Source organism: Taudactylus pleione, unplaced genomic scaffold (assembly GCF_031769625.1).
Source record: "Taudactylus pleione unplaced genomic scaffold, aTauple2 ptg000845l, whole genome shotgun sequence".
NCBI classification, from domain to species: Eukaryota; Metazoa; Chordata; class Amphibia; order Anura; family Myobatrachidae; genus Taudactylus; species Taudactylus pleione.
The window spans coordinates 6600055-6622638 of record NW_028285247.1 but is presented as its reverse complement, the minus strand read 5'-3'; the positions used below and the strand labels follow the sequence as shown (position 1 = coordinate 6622638).

Here is a 22584-nt window from a genome sequence, read left to right as displayed (position 1 = left end):
TGTGTTAAAGAGGGGTTGCCAATTACAGAAGAAAATTAATTAAACCTTTGAAAGAGTGGAAAAGTGAACAAGTTTTAACCATTCAACTGCTAGCTATCATTTATTAAGTATATTCTATAAGTAGAAGTTGATTGGTTGCTATGGACAACTAAGGTTTACTACATTTCCCCATAATTAGTAAATATAGTAACTAGGCCCCTTATGATACGAGAGTTAAGTCACGCTAAAAGATGCAACCCGACAGACAGCAGCTGGAAACCCCAGTCACACACTAGTTACTACTATTTTGTTATTGTTGTATGCCTCCGAAAATCAATCTTTTTTTTTTTTTAAATCAACTTTATTGACAGCGCCTTCGGCAAACAGCGTTTGGCTTCTTTCCCTGAACATGCACGTTGTGCGTATGGCACGCCGTGCGTGCGTCTGACGGCTGGTGAGGTCGGAGGGTAAGGTAGGGGGGATTGGGCCGGGGCCTAACGTAGAATATGAAGAAGGTGTCATAACACACCGGGTGCGGGAGATACATAGAGCAGAGCCGCCGGCCGCGCACAGCGGGTGAGTGTGACATAGAGGAGGTCTCAGCCCACCCCCCAATCCCGTGCTTGCGGGTGGCGCTGCTTCTCAGTCCACCCTGGAGCGTCTGTCCCCCTGCCACTGACATGTATGCCCAATGAATGTCTGGCTGAGCTGGTGTCTGTGGGCTGTGCCAGGGACGAGGTCAGCGCAGCATTACTTACCTGAGAGTGATTATCATTACACCTCACAGCTGCTATTCTCCTGTGGGCTTGTTATTGTATTTCAGCTGATCGTCCTAGGTCTCCTCCAATCTGACCTTTGTCCCTCTGTTTTATGCACTGTCCCGGTTTTTGCTGAAATGTTCAAATGCGTCTACAAATATCCATCCTAAAAGAGCACCAAATAGCTCAGGTTGCTGCGCCACTGACTTTGTGACTAAGCTGCATCCCGTTAGAGACTTTTTCACAAAATGTGTCATTAGCTGGGTACACACTATGTGATGTGTGTACCCAATGAGGGCAGAATGTGATAGAATAATGTATGATGGCATGATGCTTTTGGCAGTATGGAGTCGTTCATCGCATCATCCCTTCTGCTGTGATGAACGACCCATAGGCATGCAGTCGGGCATACTCAAAATGCATCAACATGATATATCTTTCCGATCTACGTCGGAATGATATATTGTGCAAGGGATTGCATAGTGTGTACCCAGCTTTAGTTGTATTGCTAATGCAACAAAATGACATGTACGGATACCCTGTATTGATGTGAGGTGGAGATTGCAAAAGGTGTCTGGTGGAATGTGAAAGTGACAGTTAGGCCACACAGAGGGCCGAATTCAATTCAGTGCGATATTGAATAGCTGTGGGAGGGAGCTCCCGTAGCTATTCAATTCAATGCGCTGTTTGCCTGGTCGGGAATCAGGTAAGTTTGAGAATGTCGGTTCTCGTGACTTAACCTGGGTGTTAAGGTGCGGAAACCGGCGTTCTCCAACTAAAGTGCGGAGCTCGCGGCTGTTAGGGCCGCGCTAAGCTGGCAAACAGCTGCGCGCCCGACACTTGTCGGATTTCTCCTTGCATCCCCAGGGGGATGCGAGAAGAAATCCTTTAGCCGGCCAAACAGCGTGGTGTATTGAATAGCTGCGGGAGCTCCCTCCCGCGGCTATTCAACAATGTGCTGAATTGATTTCTGCCCAGAGAGTCCTTAACCAGGATGCTGGGTTAATTTATACCAACAGGGTAACACAGCGGTATCACTGGTAAGTACTATAGCGGTATTGCAGGGGTTAACAGTGGTATTTAGGTGTCTCAGATCAAGAGCTAAGTACTATGCTTCCACACAATACTGTGACACTCTACACAGTAAAGTTGATGACATCTGCACATGATCTCATCGGGTCTGACTCTGGGTCCTTGTACCCAACATGTACATTTGAGAGAGGAGACAGTGCCGGAGCGTGCTGTGTCCTGGGAGAGATGGGCAGCTCCACCCACCCGTGTCTGTCCATGTAGACAGGCAGCAGGACACTACACATATGGGCAGCCACTGACCCAGTCTCGGGGAGACATAAGAGGATGGTGGGAGCATGCAGCTGGAATTGGGGGGCTGCATAGAGGCTGTGAAAGCAGCAACTGAGGATGACTATTGGGGTGGGTTGGTAACACCATGGGGTGCATGGTGTTTGTGTGTCCAGGAAGCTGCTGCAGACAGCAGGGCACAGACATTGTGTATGGAGGCACAGTGACAGCAGGCAGCAACATACTGATAGAACTTCTGCTGAGCTGCCAGTGACAGGGCATCAGCCTGGGCCAGATGTTCCCAAACGCGGTCCTCAAGGCTCCCCAACATTTCAGGTTTTAGAGATCTCCATGATATAGCACAGGTGGTTAAATCAAATTGATGAGGTACTAATTAAATCACCTGTGCTCAACCTTGGATATCTCTAAAACCTGAACTGTTGGGGGACCCTTGAGGAACGTGTATGAGAACATCTGGCCTAGGCTGCTGCATGTGACTTGCATGTTCCATGTACTGTTTATACACTACTGTGGGTATGTTCATAGTCACATGTGTATACATACAGCATCCTCCCTCCCCAGCAGCACTGGGTTGGTGTCAGTCTATGTCCTAGGATATTGATATTGATACAGGCCTTTCACAGGGCCCCACTCCCTGCAGCTGGAGTGCCAGTCTCCTCTGCTGTCTGCTTCTGTCCCCGAGGTACACGCTCTTAGTGTCCCCTGGTCCAGAGTCTCTGGCTGGTGCTGTGCAGCTGCTGCTTCCTGTGAGCCGAGTCTCCACCTCCAAACAGCAGGAGGTGGCGGCAGCCATATGCAGTGGGTGGCATTTCCACCGGCTATTTGAGGGTGACACAGGGCAGAATCCTATTGGTTGCAGTGCATAGCAACTGGATACTATTGGCTGCAGTGCGTGTCAGTCGTCATTGGTTGCGGAGCGTGTCCCCCGGGATTCCATAATTTTGTGAAAGTGTCTTTCTCTGCAGTTTTTGGGTAAAGGACATGCTAGAGCGCATAAGTGTGTTCACTGTGTATAATAGTGATATGTAAGGTCTGTACAGGGGCTAGTGTACATTCAGTTCAGATTCCCATTTTGCAGCTTTTTTTTCCTGTTCATATTAAATAACTATCCAATGGGCCCAAGCTGTCAGAACAGCTGTTTACAAAGTAATGTATTTAGATGTCGCTGAGTGCAAGCTGCCATATTTCTGCGTAAGACCTGCGGTACACTGGAGAAAAAAATGTCTGGATCGTTTGCATACAAAGTGTAATATTTATTGTTGAAACTTTCCTATCCTCTTACTGATGGAGGGAGTCTAATTTTAAGCGTTGTATACCTCACTGCAATCCTTTAACTACCTTGTTGGTACAGCAGGAGCAGCTAGCATCCATAAAGCTATGTATGTAGTATTATACAAAAACAGCTGAGGTGCTGAATGCTTTGGCACATCTGTTCTGCTATGTTCCTGCAACTTACCCAGGGGCCATTCCATGTCAAGTGGACCAATGACAATCTTCGATTTTGTTGAAATTTAGCATGAAGGTACTTTTGTAAAGTTTCATGTCACCGTATGCAATAGTAGTGTAGTTGTGGTCCTGGTAGTGGAGGTAGGTGAAACTGGCAGATCTAGGAGAGCAATAGTTGTGAAAGTGCACGGGCTTATAAAACTTTTGATGCGGATTTCAAAAGTTGATGCCTCAAGGCTTATGGTGCATCCACACGGTCAGATTTGTCAGATGAACGATTTGATGAACAATTTGACCAACGGTTTTTGACTGCATTAAAATGAATGGAATCGTCCAAATCTGACTGCAAACACATCAGATGTCAGATATCATTATCTGACCATCGGGAACACGCATCGTTCAGATATGTCAGATTTTCCTTCAGGTATGAACGATTGAACGATTTTTTAAATCGTTAACGTTCAGATCTGAAGAAAAATCTGACCATGTGTATGCACCATTACAAAAAAGTACTTTTTCGACAGTATGAGGCCACAGTTGGCCAAAAAAATCAGTTGTGTAAAAATTTTTTCTGGAATTCAGCTGCCCAGATCACCAAAGGAAAACATTATTTTAGTATGACATTAGTATAGCTAACTATCCAAGTGGACAGCATCACAATCATAAAATGGGAAGCAGTCGGGAAGCCGATGGACGGATTCCCGACTACTAATCCCGGCAAGGGCTAAATGACAGGCGTCGGAATCCCGACACCTGTCATTTTACCTATGCCGGGAGCCCAACACACGGTTTACCGCTCGAAGGTAAGCCGGGTGCTGACAGCCGGGCGGGGGGGAGGGTTAGGTTTAGGGTTCCCGGGGGGACTTGGGGTTAGGCACCCCACCGGGTGTATAGGGTTGGGACTTTGGGGGGGGTTGGAGGGGGCGGGTGAATACTTACCTTTCGACAATCGGGATTTACACTGCTGCCAGGATGCTGCTGTTGGGATTTGTAAATCATACTGAATCCTCATAAAATTACACACTTTATTGGGAGTAAAGGAGAAACGCAATCTTATAACATTAGTCGTGACCAACTTTTTTGATAACTTTCATCCTAATTTAAATAAAAATAGTCTTTATTAGTCCAAATAAATATATTTTTAAATGAGCACTAAAAGTTGTATGGCTGTGCCTAATTACAATTCAAACATTCATTACCTTATAGTGAGAGCCATTTAAACATGCCCCGTTGTCCATAATATTAAGTGCTGCGCAAGCCGAAAATGACCTAACTTTTAAAGCCTGTTTTCTCTCTGCTCTTTTTAAGGAATGTTGTTTCAAGAAAATCGGTTCTGCTTCTTTTTTGCTATTGAACTTCAAAGATATCGGAAAATTGAATGCGCGATCTGTGAAAGCAATTTTAGATGACATTATCACAGGAACTAAGTAACTTTAAAGTCTGTTATTTTATGAATGTGATGCTGCCCACTTGGATTGTCATACTAAAATAATGTTTGGAGATATAGGCAGCTGAATTCCAGAAAAAAATTTGACACATCGGATTTTTGGCCTCATAGTGTCAAAAAAGTACTTATTGTAAGCCTTGAGGCAGCAATTTTTTAAATCCGCATCAAAAGTAGTATTATGGTGCATACACACGGTCAGATTTTTCCTTCAGATCTGAACGATAACGATTTAAAAATCGTTCAGTCTTTCATATCTGAAGGAAAATCTGACATATCTGACATGCCTGAACGATGAACGATGCGATGGTCAGATAACGATATCTGACATCTGATGTGTTTGCAGTCAGACTTGGACGATTCCATTCATTTTAATGCAGTCAAAAATCGTTCAATCGTTCAAAACTTTGGTAAAATCGTTCAATCGTCATCTGACAAATCTGACCGTGTGTATGCTCCATAAGCCCGTGCACTTTCACAACTATTGCTCTCATAGATCTGCCACAGCAATTACTTGAACATTGCTGATTGTGCACCGCGGAGTTGTTTACAGTTTCACCTACCTCCACTACCAGGACCACAACTACACTACTATTGCATACGGTGACCTGAAACTTTACCAAAGTTAGTTCTACATATATACCAACCTTCATGCAAAATTTCATCAAATTCGGAGATAGTTAAGTGGGGACGATTTTCAAAATTGGTCCATTTGACACGGAATGACCCCCAGTCTACTTTCAACGCTTTTTGTTGTTGTTCTATTATATGTTTATAAACCTATTACTTGGCACTTATAAAAATTGCTTAGCATTGACACTTGTCTCTGCTTCATTGGAGCTTAATTTAAAATTTGTGCCTTACAAACACACGTTCTCTAAAGTCCTATTCCTCAGAAGCCAATGAAACTGCTGGTAGGTTTGGACTATGGGAAGAGATTGGAGGATCCTGGAGGTAGATCATGCAAACGTGTGTGTGTGTGTATATATCTCTATGTATCTCTATCTATATATCTATATATCTCATACAAACTCGGCACTCACTTGGTTTTCAAACTGCAACTTTTTTAAATACAGGGAATGTTGGTTCCAAAATATTGCAATAATTTGGCTTTAAGCCAGGATCCATATTCATGTTTTCAATGCATGCAAGCTTGAGCCAAAGGTGGCAGACCAAGATCATTTATCTGAGAATCAGTGTAGGGATTGGCCAGATGGGAATGACTGTGAAGTGGTGGCCAGCTTAACAAATTATTACAATATTTTGGAACCAACATTCCCTGTATTTAAAAGAGTTGCAGTTTGAAATTCAAGTGAGTGCAGAGTTTGTATGATATTTATTATGTAGATGGTGTGGTCACATACTAAGGGCACCCCAGATGGTTGAGTGCCGTGGATTAAGCCTGTCGTGTGTGTGTGTGTGTGTGTGTGTGTGTGTGTGTGTGTGTGTGTATATCTATATCTATATATATATATCTCTTCAAAGGCTGTCACTCCACACTGACTGCAGCTTCATAGGGTGCCAGTCATAGTAAATAACAAATGCACATGTTCCCAGAACGGCACTCCTACCTCATACAGATCCATATAATAACTCCACTGGGACTGGGTATATCTTCATTCAGCGTTTCAAGAAATTTTATCTTTTCTTCAGGAATACATAGTGTGTGTGTGTGTGTGTGTGTGTATATATATATATATATATGTGTGTGTGTTTTCTTTTGTTTCCTCATGGCTCTTGGTCTATAATTAGACTTTAATTAGGTGCTCATTTTACATTTTAAAATCGCTCATTACATTTGCAGCAGAAAATAATAATAATTATTTTGTCATTTTCTTTGCAGGTTCCCAGGCTTGAATTTTTAAAACATCAATAAAGAATTGCATTATAAGTGATGGAGCTTCCAAATTATAGCAGGCAGCTCTTACAGCAGGTATACACGTTGTGTAAAGAGCAGCAGTTCTGTGACTGCACAATATTTGTTGGTACCTTTCATTTCCGAGCTCACAAGCTCGTCCTCTCTGCTGCAAGTTTGCTCTTTAAATCCTTGCTTGAAACAACTGAAACAATCTCGATTGATGCCTCTGTTGTTACCCCAGAAGAATTCTCTCTACTTCTGGAAATGATGTACTCTGGAAAGTTACCACCTGGGAAACACAATCTAACAAAAATTATCTCTGTGGCTGACAGCCTTCAGATGTTCGATGTGGCTGTGAGCTGTAAAAATCTCCTGACTGAACTCATGAATCACTCTGCCCAGAGTCAGAAGGCGAAAGATGTTCCCATTAAGCCTTTAACTTTACTTAAAACCAATATCAAGCCTGCAGTTCCCAGGAGTAATGTTGTGAGTGAAACCTTTGCTATTGAAAAGATGTTGTCTCCCATGGCTACTGGGGAGTCATCTGTGGTGTCTGCCTCTGAGGAGAGAGAGACCAGCATAAGTACAAATCCCAGTTTCCTTACAAAGATGTTGGACACTAATGGGAATCTGAAGTCTACAAACTCAACTCTCTCAGACACTTCAACAGAGCAAATTCCTACTTTACAAAATAGCGATGGCATTGATGGAAAAGAGGATGCTTTAATTGGACCTTCAAATACAGAGAAACCAATATGCCCTGACCAGCTAAACGCAGCTTCAGTCCTGGAGGACTCCGATACAGTGCCAACCCCTCCAGAAGAAGAAACCACACCATGTGTTTCCACAGTACAAGAGAGTAGTCCCCAGCAGACAACCGAACAAGGGGATGAAGAAAAAGGGGCAGATACTGACTCTGTCACAGTGAATATGTGCGCTGAACCTTTACCTTGCTCCTTTGCACAAGATTGTGAACTGCCTGAAGCAGAAGAGAATGTAGAGCCTGCTGCCAAGAAAAGAAGACTTGACGAGCCAGGTAATTTTATGGATTTTTTTGTAAGATTTTCTTGTTTCACAATCTGATCACTTTGAAATCACAGCTCTACCAGTTAATCTGCACGTCACACCAAATGACAATGTTATTTAGTAATATGACTGACGACGTCTCTGCATTTGTTTTTTGCTCTTCTTTGTTTTTTGTTTTCTTTATAATAAAAAAATAAAATAAATATACATATATACACACACACACTACTGTGCAAAAGTTTTAGGCAGATGTGTAGAAAATGCTGCAAAGTAAGAATGCTTTCCAAAAATAGAAGTGTTATTAGTTTATTTTTATCAATTAACAAAATGCAAAGTGAATGCACAGAAATCTAAATCAAATCAATATTTGTTGTGACCACCCTTTGCCTTCAAAACAGCATCAATTCTTCTAGGTACATTTGCACACAGTTTCTGAAGGACCTCGGCAGGGAGGTTGCTCCAAACATCTTGGAGAACTAACCATAGATCTTCTGTGGATGTAGACTTGCTCAAATCTTTCTCTCTCCATGTAATCCCAGACAGACTCGATGATGTTGTGATCAGGGCTCTGTGGGGGCCATATCATCACTTCCAGGACTCTGTTCTTCATTACGCTGAAGATAGTTCTTAATGACATTGGTGTTATGTTTGTGGTCATTGTCCTACTGCAGAATAAATTTGGAGCTAATCACGCTTCCCTGATGGAATTGTATGATGGATAAGTTAATTAATCCTGACCAAATCCCCCAACTCCATTTGCTGAAATGCAGCCCCAAACTTGCAAGGAACCTCCACCATGCTTCACTGTTGCCTGCAGACACTCATTATTGTACCGCTCTTCTGTGAACAAACTATCTTCTGCTACAGCCAAATATTTAAAAGTTTGACTCATCTGTCCAGACAGAACACCTGCTGTCACTTTTCTGCACCCCAGTTACAATGTTTTTGTGCACAGTTGCATCGCTTGGCCTTGTGTCCATGTTGAAGGTATGGTTTTCGGACGCAATTCTTCCATGAAGACCACTTCTGGCCAGACTTCTCCGAACAGTAGATTGGTGTACCTGGGTCCCACTGGTATCTGACAGTTCTGAGCTGATTGCACTGCTGGACATCTTACAATTTCAAAGGGAAGTAAGCATGATGTGTCTTTCATTAGATGCAGTTTCCTTGGCTTTCACTGTGTCTATGGTCCTCAATGTTGCCCGTTTCTTTGTGCTTCTTCAAAAGAGCTTGAACAGCACATATTGCAACCAGAGTCTGCTTTGATATCTTTACCTTGCTGATGCAGTAAAACTACATTGTGTCTTGTTGCTGTGCTAAGTCTTGCCATGGTGGCCTGTGACCTGAAACGGTCTTCCATAAACCACACCTTTTGTAGCAGCATTTGGCTGTTCTTCATCCAGTTTTAAGCCCCTTCTACAGCTGTTTCAGTTAAAGACTGTTTCAACCTACATTTAGAAAATTATCACCTGTTTGGTATGATTGTTTAATCATGCACCTGACTATAATCCTACAAAATTCCTGATTTTGTGCAAGTGTACCTAGAAGAATTGATGCTGTTTTGAAGGCAAAGGATGGTCACACCAATTATTGATTTGATTTAGAGGTTTCTTCTGTTCATTCACTTTGCATTTTGTTAATTGATAAAAATAAACCATTAACACTTCTATATTTGAAAGCATTCTTACTTTGCAGCATTTGCTCCCACACCTGCCTAAAAACTTTTGCACAGTATAGTGTATATGTGTGTAATATATATGTGTGTAATATATATATATATATATATATATATATATATAAAATGTGTGTGTGTGTGTGTATATATGTGTGTGTATATATATTTATATATATATATATATATATATATATATATATATATATATATATATATAATATTTATTTATTTATTTTATGTGGATGCATAGCTAAGTGTACTTGCACTAGCCCACAGGCTGCAAGGAATACCCCACATTTCAACCTGCTCCTCCCAACTTGAGCAGAAGTTGTGACCCTGCAAACGCCACCATCTTGGCCTGCCAATTCATGCGCTTTCCCATAAAAACAGGTGCACATATAGAACATTTAAAGAACATGCAGTGCAGGAAGACACCTTCATAAATTAGCTTTAGTCAAGGTTTATTAAATTTTTTTTAATAAAAAAAATAATTCTAAAAACCTGTCTTTTGCTGGTGATCAAATAACAATGGATGCGCTATTACTGAGGGTTTTTTTTTTGAGTTGGAAATACATGTAGATTATATATCTTGCTCTACCAAATCACATAACATTAAAACAGTGGAAGTGGTGCTTCTGTGGCGGAGACTGGTTGAGTGGTTCCAGAGTGCATTATTCACACAAAACAGCTTAGATGATGGAAGTCAAGCATTGGCCTACACTTTTAATACACCTTTTACACTTGCCTGGTATTCTTTATAAGGGAAAGTCTTTATCAGCCAGTGTAATAAGGAAATGTATGTACTTTAAATCCTTTTCTTGGAGTTCATGGGAGACACAGGCCTTACACTAGGGTATAGGTGGTGAGCTGGAGCTAGGCAACTTTCTTTTCCCAGCAGCCCAGGCTCCCTCTCCCCTAGAACCTGTCCGTAGCCTATAGGTCCAGTTAAGTTAACAAACCCAAGACATGGAGGAAGAAAAAGGAGGCGGACCCGGCACACACTCTGTTCAAATACACACAGTGAAACAGATAACGGTGCAAAAAAAACGCCATAAGCTAGGTGTGTCAGGGCAGATGCCCTGTGTCCCCCATGGACTTCAAGGAAAGGATATGACGGGTACAAACATAAATCTCCTTTATCAATCATGGGGTACACAGGCTTTACACTGGGATATTCCAAAGCTGTCCCCCCCTAACGGAGTTGACGCTCCTGAGGTGCTTTGGGAAACCTTCGCCCAAAGTCCGCATCTGAGGAGGCAAAGGTGTCAAAGGAGAATAGAACCTGAGGAACGTATGGGCAGAAGACCACGTGGCTAGTTTACAAAGCTGCTTTGCAGAGGCGCCATGTCTAGCTGCCCAAAAAGTGATCACTGACTGGGTAGAATGAGCACGTACCGAGGCAAGGACAAGTAGGTCCGCCGTAACATAAGCAAGGGAGATAGTCAAACAGAACCATCTGGCCAAAGTCTGCTTGGTAGTTGGCTAGCCCCGCTTGTGAAAGTCGTACAGGACAAAGAATGAGTCCATCTTAAGAAAATCTCTTGTCCGGTCTACATAAATCCGGAGGGCCCTCACTACATCCAGGGAGGCAAGCTAACGAAGGGACCACAATCTCCTGGTTGATGTGAAACCTGGAAACTACCTTACGGAGGTAGGCCATCCGTATCCCAAGGACAGCCTGGGCTGAATGAAAAATAAGAAAAGGGGAGCGACAAGACAATGCGCTCAAATCAGAGACCCTATGGGCCAATGCGGTGGCGATGAGGAAGACCGTTTTCATGTAAGCCAACAAATGTCTGCTGTGTCCAAAGGCTCAAAAGGAGATGACTGCAGAGCTAGAAGAACCGAAGAGAAGTTCCACGAAGCCACTGGAGGAACAAAGAGGTTGCACATGGAGGACACCCTGTAGGTAAGTCCGGCAACAGGGCAGTCTGTCTCTGGAAGAGGACAGAAAGGGCTGAAACCTATACCTTTTAAAGACCGATGCCCAAATTCAGACCTGCCTGCAAGAAAGACAAGACTCGTGACAGACTGAAGGATATGGGGTTGAAACCTCGAGCCGAACACAAATCATAGTATGTTCTACAAACCCTGTGGTAAGTCCTGACCGAGGAAGGCTTCCTGGCCTGACGCATGGTACGAATTACAGTGTGGGAGAAAACCCTTATCGCTCAAGGTGCCTACACACATGGCAATATTTTACCCGATTCCAACGTATCGGAACGTGTAAAATATCCCCACTCACGATCACGATGCGCGTCCTCGCAGGTCGAACATCGCATCTTCAGATCTGCTGTGCTGTAGGGAAGATCTGACAATCTCAAATCACGATGCACTGGATAGTTTAGGATGCACGATAGATCGTGTGTCAAATTAGCAGCTTTCAGACCAAATCGTGCCCACGACTGCCGGGGAGAGTTCAAGGGGAAATCGTACACATCGTGGGATTGTGAGCACAACGCTATGTGTGTAGGCACCTTCAGGACGCATACCTTAAGAGCCAATCTGTCAAAGTGAGACAGCCCTGGTCTGGAAGGAGGCAAGGGCCCTGAGACAGCAGATCTGGCCTGAGTGGAAGACTCAGCGGAGCGTTGACTGAGAGACCCAGAAGAACTGCATAACAAACCCTGCATGGCCAATCTGGAGCCATGAGGATCATTTTCTACTTCAGGGTATAGGTGTGACGTCAGTCGCCGGGCACCATAGAGTTAAGCTTTTCAGCCTCCCAGGATGCACTAGGGTCCCCCTCCTATACCCCGCCCCCGAGCCAAGGCAAATCAGTTTAGTTTGGTGCCCGGCCGGAGTCGGGTGCACCTGTCGGAGTGGGGGCTAGAAGAGCCCCTGAAGCTTTCTTCTATGCAGCTGTGGCTGCACATCTGGATGTACAGCATGGACAGTCAGTCCTGACGTCCATGCTGTCTTCCCTACACCCCCGCCGGTACCAGAACGCCGGTACCGATCCTGGGATGCTGATGAGCATCTGGGGTCACAGTGTTTGTCCATGGCGCGGCCGTTTACGGTTACAGCACCGGTACAGGAGCCGCCCTGGGCTTGTTTCGCTCAGGCGCTTACAGCCTTAGTGGGCCAGTTAGCTCCGCAGCCCGCGTTTACACCGATGGGTTTGTCCCAGCAGTCAGTGGTGTCGTCACCCATGCAGGGTTTCCCACGACAATTGGTGGTACCCCACAGTCTCCCTATTTCCCCGCTCCCGGTTTCTCAGGAGCCAGCGTGGGTTAACTCCCTGACGAGTTCTGTACAGCACTTGTCGGATGTGTTGCAAGGGGAGTCTGTGATGCGGCCGCATAAACGGCCGGTGGCGTCTCTGTCGGCTCCTTATGAGGATGACGAGGGGACGTCTGATGATGGGGAGATTCTGGATCCTTACGATCAGGAATCTCTCCACAGTAAGGACGCTGATGCTAAGTCCAAGGTATATATTCCTGGACTTATTCGGGCGGTCCGCACAGCCTTGGTGATTGAGGACGAAGTTCCCCCAGCGGCTAAATCTAAGTATGCCTTTTTCAAAGATGTGAAGGGCGATGCCACAGTCTTTCCTCTTTCGGGTCAGTTAGTGGACCATTTAGAGGAGGCGTGGAAACAGCCTGGCAAAAGATACCAGCCGCAGAGACGCCTGGCGGTGGCTTATCCGTTCGCGGATAATTATTTTGCTAAGTGGGAATCCCCTCCACAGGTGGATTCTCACGTGACCCGTCTTGTCCGTAGTGCCACATTGCCGATGCCATCCATGTCCTCCCTTAAGGATGCTACGGACCGCAAGGTGGAGATCTGCCTGAAGTCCGCTTATTCCCTTGCGGGGGGGCAGCACGGCCGGCTATGGCCATTTGCTGGGTTGCCAGAGCGATGGAGCGCTGGGCGGATTCATTAGAGGCTTCTTTTGATTCCGACTGTCCGGCCGAACAGGCGGAGTTGATTGATAATCTCCGTGATTTGGCCACTTATATCAACGAGGCGGCCCTAGACATTAGTACTCTGGTGTCTAGAATTTCTTCAGCAGCGGTGGCTGCTCGTCGCACCTTGTGGCTGCGATCCTGGAAGGCGGACGCAGATTCCAAAAAGGGTCTGGAGGCGTTGCCGTTTACCGGAGAAGTTCTCTTCGGTCCAGATCTGGATAAGATTGTGGCCACGCTGGCGGCAGCCAAATCGGCTTGTCTCCCGTCGGCCGCTGCTCCTTCTGGTTCTGGACCATCGTCCTTTCGGTCATCTAGGGCCCAGGGCAGGCCCAAACCACAGTCGTTTCCTCGACAGGCTGGCCCTAAGAAATCGGCCAAGCCCCGGAAGCAGGCATGGAGTACCAGACGTCCGGCCCCCAAGCCAGATGACAAGCCTGCGGCCTGACTGTCCGGGCCTCCCTTTGGGGGATCCCAGGGTGGGAGGCCGCCTGCTGCAGTTCGCCCAGTGTTGGTCGGCCACTACGACAGACACTTGGGTTCTGGAGGTGGTCTCCCACGGGTACGCCCTCTCCTTCCGGCACAGACCCCCGGCGCGATTCTTCACCACGGGTCTACCATCAGACCGGAACAAGGCTACGGAGCTGCGGAAGGTATTGCACACTATGCTCCAGGCTGGAGTTATAGTGCCTGTTCCATTCTCCCAGAGGGGCCAGGGTTTCTATTCAAATCTTTTTTTGGTACAGAAACCCAATGGGTCGTATCGTCCGATTCTCAACCTCAAAGCACTAAACAAGTCTTTGCGGGTTCCGAAGTTTCGGATGGAGACCCTACGGTCCATCATTTTGGCGCTGGAACCTGGGGACTACATGGTGTCATTGGACATACAGGACGCTTACCTGCATGTCCCTATTCTTTTGCGCCATCAACAGTTCCTCAGGTTTGCAATCCGCAGCGACCACTTCCAGTTTCGGGCGTTACCTTTTGGCCTGGCGACAGCACCACGTGTTTTCACCAAGGTGATGGCGGTCATGGCGGCTTCTCTGCGGCTGCAGGGAGTCCGCATGTTGCCGTACTTGGACGAACTGTTATTGGTGGCAGGATCTCCAGAGCTCCTGTTACGCCACTTGGACCTGACCATTGCACTGCTGCAACGGCACGGCTGGCTAATCAACTGGCAGAAGTCCACTCTAATCCCGTCTCGGAGGATTCTGCATCTTGGAGCCTTATTGGACTCGGGACAGCAAAGGAGCTTCGTGACGGAGGACAAGATCTCTGCTTTACAGTCAAGGGTGCACAGTTGTCTGCACAGCTGCCGGGTGTCCCTACACTCGGCGATGAGGTTACTGGGCTCCATGGTGTCGGTGTTCGACATGGTGGAATTCGCCCAGTTTCACTCCAGACCTCTGCAGCACCTGATCCTGTCCAAGTGGAACGGGCTGCCTCAGTCTCTGAAGTCCCAGACGATTGTGATCACCCCGGAGGTTCGTCTGTCCCTTGCTTGGTGGTTACAGACGACTCCCCTCAACAAGGGACGTCCGTTCTGGGTTCCAAATTGGGTCCTGTTGACAACGGACGCCAGTCTTCGGGGCTGGGGAGCAGTTTCGGGTCCACACTTGTTCCAGGGCAGGTGGACGCCGACAGAAGCGGAGCTTCCAATAAATATCTTGGAACTCCGTGCGGTCTTCAATGCTCTCCAGCAGGCACATCGGTTTCTCCAGGGTCACCCGGTGCAGGTCCAGTCGGACAACGCTACCACCATGGCCTACATAAACAGGCAAGGAGGAACTCGCAGTCGGGCGGCTCTCGTAGAGGTCTCTCGGATCCTGGTATGGGCGGAGCGCAATCTTCCAGCCATATCGGCGGTCTTCATCCCGGGAGTGCTAAATTGGGAGGCGGACTTTCTAAGTCGCCAGGACGTTCATCCGGGGGAATGGTCCCTGCACCCGGACGTTTTTCAACTGCTGGTGGACAGGTGGGGTCTTCCAGAGATCGACCTCATGGCGTCCCGGCACAACAACAAGTTGCCGGTGTACGGGTCTCGCACAAGAGACGAAGGGGCGTCTCTGGTGGATGCTCTGTCCGTCCGGTGGACGTTCCGGTTCGCATACCTGTTCCCTCCGGTCTCCCTTCTTCCACGGGTAATCCGGAAATTCAAACAGGAAGGAGGGATGCTCCTGTTGATAGCTCCCGCGTGGCCCAGATGGCACTGGTTCTCAGACCTTCAGGGTCTGTCCGTGGACAGTCCTCTGCGGTTGCCGCTACGACCGGACCTTCTGTCTCAGGGTCCTTGTCTTCACCCGGACCTGACTCTGCTGTCTTTGACGGCGTGGCTGTTGAGACGGCCATGCTGAGGTCCCGGGGGTTTTCCAGCTCTGTGGTGCGTACCATGTTGCGAGTGTGGCATAAGTTCTTCCAGTGGTGTTGACCGAGAGGTTATGCACCGCGGGAGTTTCGTCTGTCTTGGATTCTCGCCTTCCTGCAAGCGGGACTAGATCATGGGCTTCGCCTTGCTTCTTTGAAGGTACAGGTTTCGGCCCTATCTGTCTGGTTTCACCGTAGGATCGCTAAAATCCCGGATGTGCGCACCTTTATGCAAGGTGTTCTCCGCATTCAGCCGCCCTTTGTTCCACCTGTGGCGCCTTGGGATTTGGCTGTGGTCTTGAGGGCTCTCCATGGACCGCCGTTTGAACCACTGGGCTCAGTGGATCTTAAATGGCTAAGAGCTAAGACTGTTTTCCTTCTGGCTATTGCTTCGGCCAGACGTGTTTCTGATTTAGGGGCTCTTTCTTGTAAACCCCCTTTCTTGGTTTTTCATGGGAACAGGGCAGTGCTCCGCACTCGGCCCGAGTTTCTTCCCAAAGTTGTTTCCCAGTTTCATGTTAACGAGGAAATTGTTGTTCCGGCCTTTAACTCACCGGGTCTTTCCGTGGGTGAGGCCTCTTTGGATGTTGTGCGGGCCTTAAGGACTTATGTTGACCGCACTTCTTCGTTTAGGAAGTCGGACGCCTTGTTTGTCCTCTATGGCTTCCGTAAAAAGGGTTGGCCTGCTTCAAAGCAAACTTTGGCAGCCCGGATCCGTATGGCTATTTCTGAAGCTTATCTTCATGAAGGCCTACCGGTTCCTCCTTCTCTGAAGGCTCATTCCACTAGGTCTGTGGGTCCTTCGTGGGCAGCTCGACGTGGTGCCTCTGCAGTCCAGATCTGCAAGGCTGCTACGTGGTCTTCTGTCCATACCTTCGTGAGGTATTACAGGTTTGACACCTTCGCCTCTCAGCATGCTTCCTTCGGGCGGCGGTTTCTCCTTTCTGCACAGGAGCGTCCCCACCCTTAAAGGATACTGCTTTGGGACATCCCCAAGGTATCCTGTGGATACCCTATGGACCCTGAAGTAGAAAATATGAGATATGGTAAGAACTTACCCTTGTTATCTCTATTTCTACGAAGTCCATAGGGTTCCACAGGACTCCCGCCCTGTCGCACCTGTGCTGCAGATGGGCTTTGCTCTGGTCACCGGTTTTCCATCTCCCTCTGGTGAGAATGTGATTCTTGTATGTGTCCAAATCTTTTTTCTCTCTCTTCCTTCTCCTCCTCCGGCTTATGACTTGATAACTAACTGAGGTGCCTTGGCTCGGGGGCGGGGTATAGGAGGGGGACCCTAGTGCATCCTGGGAGGCTGAAAAGCTTAACTCTATGGTGCCCGGCGACTGACGTCACACCTATACCCCAAGGTATCCTGTGGAACCCTATGGACTTCGTAGAAATAGAGATAACAAGGGTAAGTTCTTACCATATCTCATATTTTTGCTGCCTTCCAATTTTAATTTACAGAGAATTCGCCTAATCATTGAAATTGGAGGAAAGATGTACATTAGTGGGAAGGTCCACTGAACCCACTAGGGTGTCCACCAGAAGAGCTCCCAGATTCCTGGTGCGCGATCAGTATTACTACAGCTTGTGGTTGTTTCGAGATGCCATCATGTCGATGTCTGTCAGGCCCCAGGAGAGAACTAGTAGCTGAAAGGTGTCTGAGTGCAGGGCCCACTCTCCCGAATAAATGTCCTGGCTGCTTAGTCAGTCTCCCAGTTTTGGGCTCCGGGGATGTAGACTGCTTACAGAGCCAGAAGGTGACACTCTGCCCACTGAAGAATGCAACACACCTCTTTCAATGGCTCCGGGATGGTTTGTAGTGGACTGTTGTTTCATTATCAGACTGAACCTTGACTGACCGATGCTGGAGAAGGGGTTGTGCTAGGCAAAGAGCTCTGTAAATTGCTTTGAGCTCCAGAATATTAATAGTTAGTTTGCTTTCCAGAGACGTCAATCATCCCTGAAATGACCCGCCACCCACCCCCAAAGACTTGCATCTGTGTTGAGCAGGACCTATTCTTGGATCCAAAATGGAGGCCCTTGTCCAGGTGGGACCATGCAGCCACCACAAGGAGTAGTTATGGACCTCCCGAGGAAGAATGATTACATGAGAATTGATATGCAGAGGGAATCTGTTCCACCGGGCCAGAATCTCCATGTGTAGAGGACAGGAGTGGTACTGCATGCTCTACCATCTCGAAGGTCGAGACTAGAAAGCCCAGGACCTGCATGCAAGAGTGGATCGACATATGACGGCGACCCAAGAAGGAGTGAACTTTGGCCAGCAAGGACAGAGGCTTGTCCTTTGGAATGAAAATCTTGTAACGTATGGGAGTAACTGATGATCAGCAATTTACTCCTAAATGCCAGAAAACAGATGAAAATGGTCGACAGACAAGTTTGTTAAATGTTTGATCTAAACAATTTGTTCAAACAGTTTTTGACCATTTTCCGGCATTTGGGAGCAAATTGCTGATTGTCATTTGCTTTCATACCTTACCAGATTTTCATTCCAACCAATCAACTAGTTGAATGGTTGGACAGAAAATCTTTACGTGTGTATGCAGCTTTAGGATGAGTCCATGCCTCCTCTAGGAAGTCTTCAAGTTGAGCAGTAGAGGGGAATTCAGCAGGCAACTTCTTATGACTTTTAAATACTGGGACCTTAGAATTTGAAGTCTAGTCAGAGTCCTTGATTGAAAGTGCAGATTTAACTGCTCTTACCTAATGAAACCTCTTGAGTCATAACAAGACAGGGGTGTAGAATTATCACACCTGGTCGACCTGCGCTTGGATGGGCGTTCCTTGTACAGCATCTGTTGGAGAGATGCAGACATCTGCGCCAAGCCTTGCACCGACTTCGAGAGCGATTGGATCCATGGAAGTTCTGCAGCTGCGTGTTGTGAATCTCCTTGAGCAGGTAGAACACTGATGACATGGCCAACACCTGTAGTGAGACTAGAAGGAGGGGGAGGCCTGGGGGTTGCAAGTTGATTTAGGAACTGCGCCATTACCTGTGAGTGGGGGAGCCTATGCCGGTTCCTGATTTTAAGCTGTGGCCAAAGGAACTGCACTGCAGTTCTGTAACATTAAATGCTGCACAGCATTGAAACGCCGAACACAGAGATGATCGTGGTTGGGAGCCTGAGGAAGATAGTACAGTTGTACAACCCAGGAGCACCCCACACCCAAAAGTTGAATAAAAACACAGTGGTGTTTAGTAAGGGGTAGAGTACTGTTAGAGCACTCAAATAAATTAATAAGTGGTGCTATGCAATATAGTAATGTCAATATGAATGCCAATAAACAACAAACTGGTTTTCACAAGAACATTTGTCAATTAAATAACTGTAGTCCCTACAGATATATGAAGGAAGCGACAAACTAAGTATATATAAAGTGTAGAGAACAGACCAAGTACTCCCATATACTTTTAGGCATGCACACAGAAAACATTCAATGCATAAAGGCAGCAAACAACAATCATTTGCTCAACAACCAAGCCCCGACGGGAGAAAGGAGCTAAAGTAAAATCTGACCACCTGGAGTGAGGTATACAGGGAGGCGGAAGCCCTGGTGTCTTTTTCCGCATGAGGGGAGGAGCCAATAGAGAAGGCTATCCCCCCCCCCCCCCCCCCCAGCTTAACGCCCAGGGACATGGCCACCACTGAAAAATAGAGCCCCATTGCCAAATTTACCCTGGTTGTCTATTGGTGGTGCGGAGACCCACTGCCAGCTTTGGCTCTCCCTCTGTGTGCTGGAGCCGGCCAGGTTCACTGACCCAGTCGCCAGTGCTCCGGCCACTGGCGCTAGGGATCATTGGAGCTGCAGTGAGGAAATCTCATGAGACGCTGGCTAACTGCCTGCTCAATTAAAAGAAATAAGAAAATAAAGAAAGTAAAATTAGACTGCTTAAAAGCAGCCCTGAAAAACTGTGCCCACTCCTTGTGCACTAAACGAAAAAGTGGACCTTTAGGCTGGGGTTAGGGTTTAGGGGAGAGGGAGACCATGCTGCTGGGAAAGGAAAGTTAACTGTTTAGGGCCCAGCTACAGCTCACAACCTATATCCCAATGTAAAGCCTGTGTCCACCATGTATGATAAAGAAAAAAATAAATTCAACAACACAGCAGTGAAATGTAATATAAAGTGTACTGATGTTCCCTCACTCATTTAAGGCAAGTTTCCGAAACGCCGCCATTACAGTCCAGGTTTTAAGGATATCCATGTTTGAGTACAGGTGACTTGATTTAGTACCTCAGTCAATTTGATTTATGAATCGGGTAGAAAAACAAATAGGCATATAGTAAGGCATTACACTCCTGCATTAAAACACCTGTAATAAACAATCAGTATAGAGGATGATGGTACTGTAGCTTCTCTTTCACAGAATCCGTAACCAGCAACAGATCAATTTAAGTTTAGCAATAAGGTTAAGAACACATGGTGTAGTAAGTCACTGTACCAGTTATATCCACATAGAAAGTCGCAAGTTTGGTGGCATTATAGAAATGGTTTATCTGACAGCTAGCTCGGTATACCACCCAGCAAATTGCCCTTTTGATACTGGATTATTGTAGTGAAGGCATATCTAGACAATGAAAATCCTTTTTCGATGGTCCAAGTTATGTCAGGTTCAAGCATGGCTTGGCATAGAGTGAAGTATGTGAAGGGGGCTGCGGGAACCGCTCCATGCCCACACTTTACTAAACTAAAGTTCAGGAAAAAATTAAATGGCTTAACTGTAACATTTTGTATTTTTCTACAGTACCCACAGATTAGTGGAAATTGCTTACATTTTGTATGTGCTTGTTTTTCTTATTTATTAATGTATTCTGTTTTTAATATTTAGAAATTGAAAAAACATCTGGTGAGTTGGATTTTCTCGTCCGTTATGAAAGTGTCTTCAGTGAGGCTCTTTCAGACCCACAAAGTGTCTTAGAGAACCTAAAAAAGTGTGAGGAAATCAGTGAGGCTGAGAAACAGGTGAGTCCTTATACAAAGGGTCCCCTGTACAGTGTCCCTGCTACTTACGTTTGTGTCTGTAGCTCATTCCGTCAGTGTTCACTGAACATGAACGTACAGAATTAGGAAAGGGTCTTTTACATGGCCATATTACTGACTTATTGTATTGGCTCTGTGTTTGTGTAAGCAGCAAAGCTGGGTATCATGTTAGAAATTCACTGGTGCAGGAAATGGTAAAATCAATAGTGACTCCCAGACATAATGTAATGCAGATATTGAAATAATGATTTCTGTCATAGGGCAATGTATTCTCCTACATTCGAAATTAGACGTAAAACCTCTTCCCGTTTGAAGTCACTGGGAATGGTATTGTGTCTTTTCATTGATGCATGTTCCCACATCATCCTTATGCCATCTGTAAGATATTCACTTACCCCTTGAGTTACCACACCATCTTTAGCTGGACATCCCACTATGCACGCTGACCACTTTAGAAAGTCTGCCCATCCGTGATCGAGATCTGCTTAGTAGCAGCTGCACTCTACATGCACTGCCCTACTACCTAAAGGCAGGAAAGGACCAGGCTTTCCTAACTCACAAGTTGCAGAAGACGGATGAACCACCAGTGGGTTACAATATTAGCCAAGCATGGCATCTCCCAAGTAACCTGCCTATTCTGAAATGGTGGTTGTCATAATTTGCTCAGGAAGTCTAGGTGGCAGGTTAACTAAAGTTTCAAAAACAGACAAATGGTGTTGCCCATAGCATCCAATCAGATTGTCTATCATGTTCTAGAATACAGTAGAGAAATTTTAGCTAGAATGTAATTTGCTGCTATTGCCACCACTGCTTGTATGTTTGAGAAGCTTTAGTAAATCCACCCCCAGCTCTGGCTTTATAATTTTTTCTTTTTTTTTTCTTTTTCACATAGTGTCTTATATCCTGGGCCTGTTTGATAAAGGCTAGGACAGTTAACAAAAAAAACCAAATCAAGCATGTACTATTGTTTAGCAGTTAGGAACTTGTTCAACTAAGTAAAATGCTAAATACTGTACCTGTCTACAGACACTATTCTGTCAGGTGTAGGGGAGGTTCCTGTTACACCAGCACTGTACTGTGTATCATTACACTGCTGCTGGAACAAGACTAATCGCCTCTGGCTCCAGTGTTATCTGCTTAGCCCCAGCCCTACTTGTTACACTCTAAGCCATAGCACCTCAGAGAGTTATGAAACGTATGGGGGCACTTTACAGAACATTCAGGTTGCATGGGCACAATGCCCAAATTATCCTGCAAAACACCACTATTTTTTGTTTGTATCAGCAGCCCAAAACAGCTTTTATACTCTGTACAATCCATAGCAGGGACCTGCTTCTTCTAATAGAATAGTATGAGACTGTTCCAGTGAGCTGGGGCTATGTCTGTACAATAACAAGTAGCAGGATATTTCCGTGCTCCAGATAGAGAAAGCCTTGGGCACCTGATAACACTGGGCAATTTAGGGGATTTGCACTGAACTAAAGTAACAATGGGATTACTGGATTGATGACACCAGTTGTTCCCAAATGTAAATCGTTAGTGTGTGCTGGTACTACGTAATAATTGCAGTGGGGACTTCTCTGAGGGTTGACAGCCTTTCAAGAATATGTATTGTTTTAGTGTCCTGTCAGGGGAACCTCTGATCATTGCTGGGTTTTGTACATGTGAAGGAAAGGTGTAAGTGATGATGTATTGTACATGGGGCAGATGCACAAAGCCTTGTAGAGTGATAAAGTGGAGAGTGATGGTACCAACCAATTAGCTCCTAATGGTGCATACACACGATCAGATTTTTTCT

General features: G+C 46.0%; 1 protein-coding gene across 4 annotated transcripts in view; it reads left to right on the top strand.

Moving 5' to 3' along the window:
* Window positions 1–361: 361 nt before the first annotated feature.
* The window catches only part of ZBTB40 (zinc finger and BTB domain containing 40), a 115258-nt gene continuing 93035 nt past the window's right edge, over window positions 362–22584 (top strand). The window contains exons 1-3 of one of the 4 annotated variants that reach the window (XM_088458644.1): window positions 362–446; window positions 6791–7841; window positions 20635–20768. In XM_088458644.1, coding sequence (XP_088314770.1) covers window positions 6842–7841; window positions 20635–20768 — 1134 coding nt within the window. In that variant the 5' untranslated portion in view covers window positions 362–446; window positions 6791–6841. The other 3 variants (XM_088458646.1, XM_088458645.1, XM_088458643.1) reach the window with 3 other exon arrangements.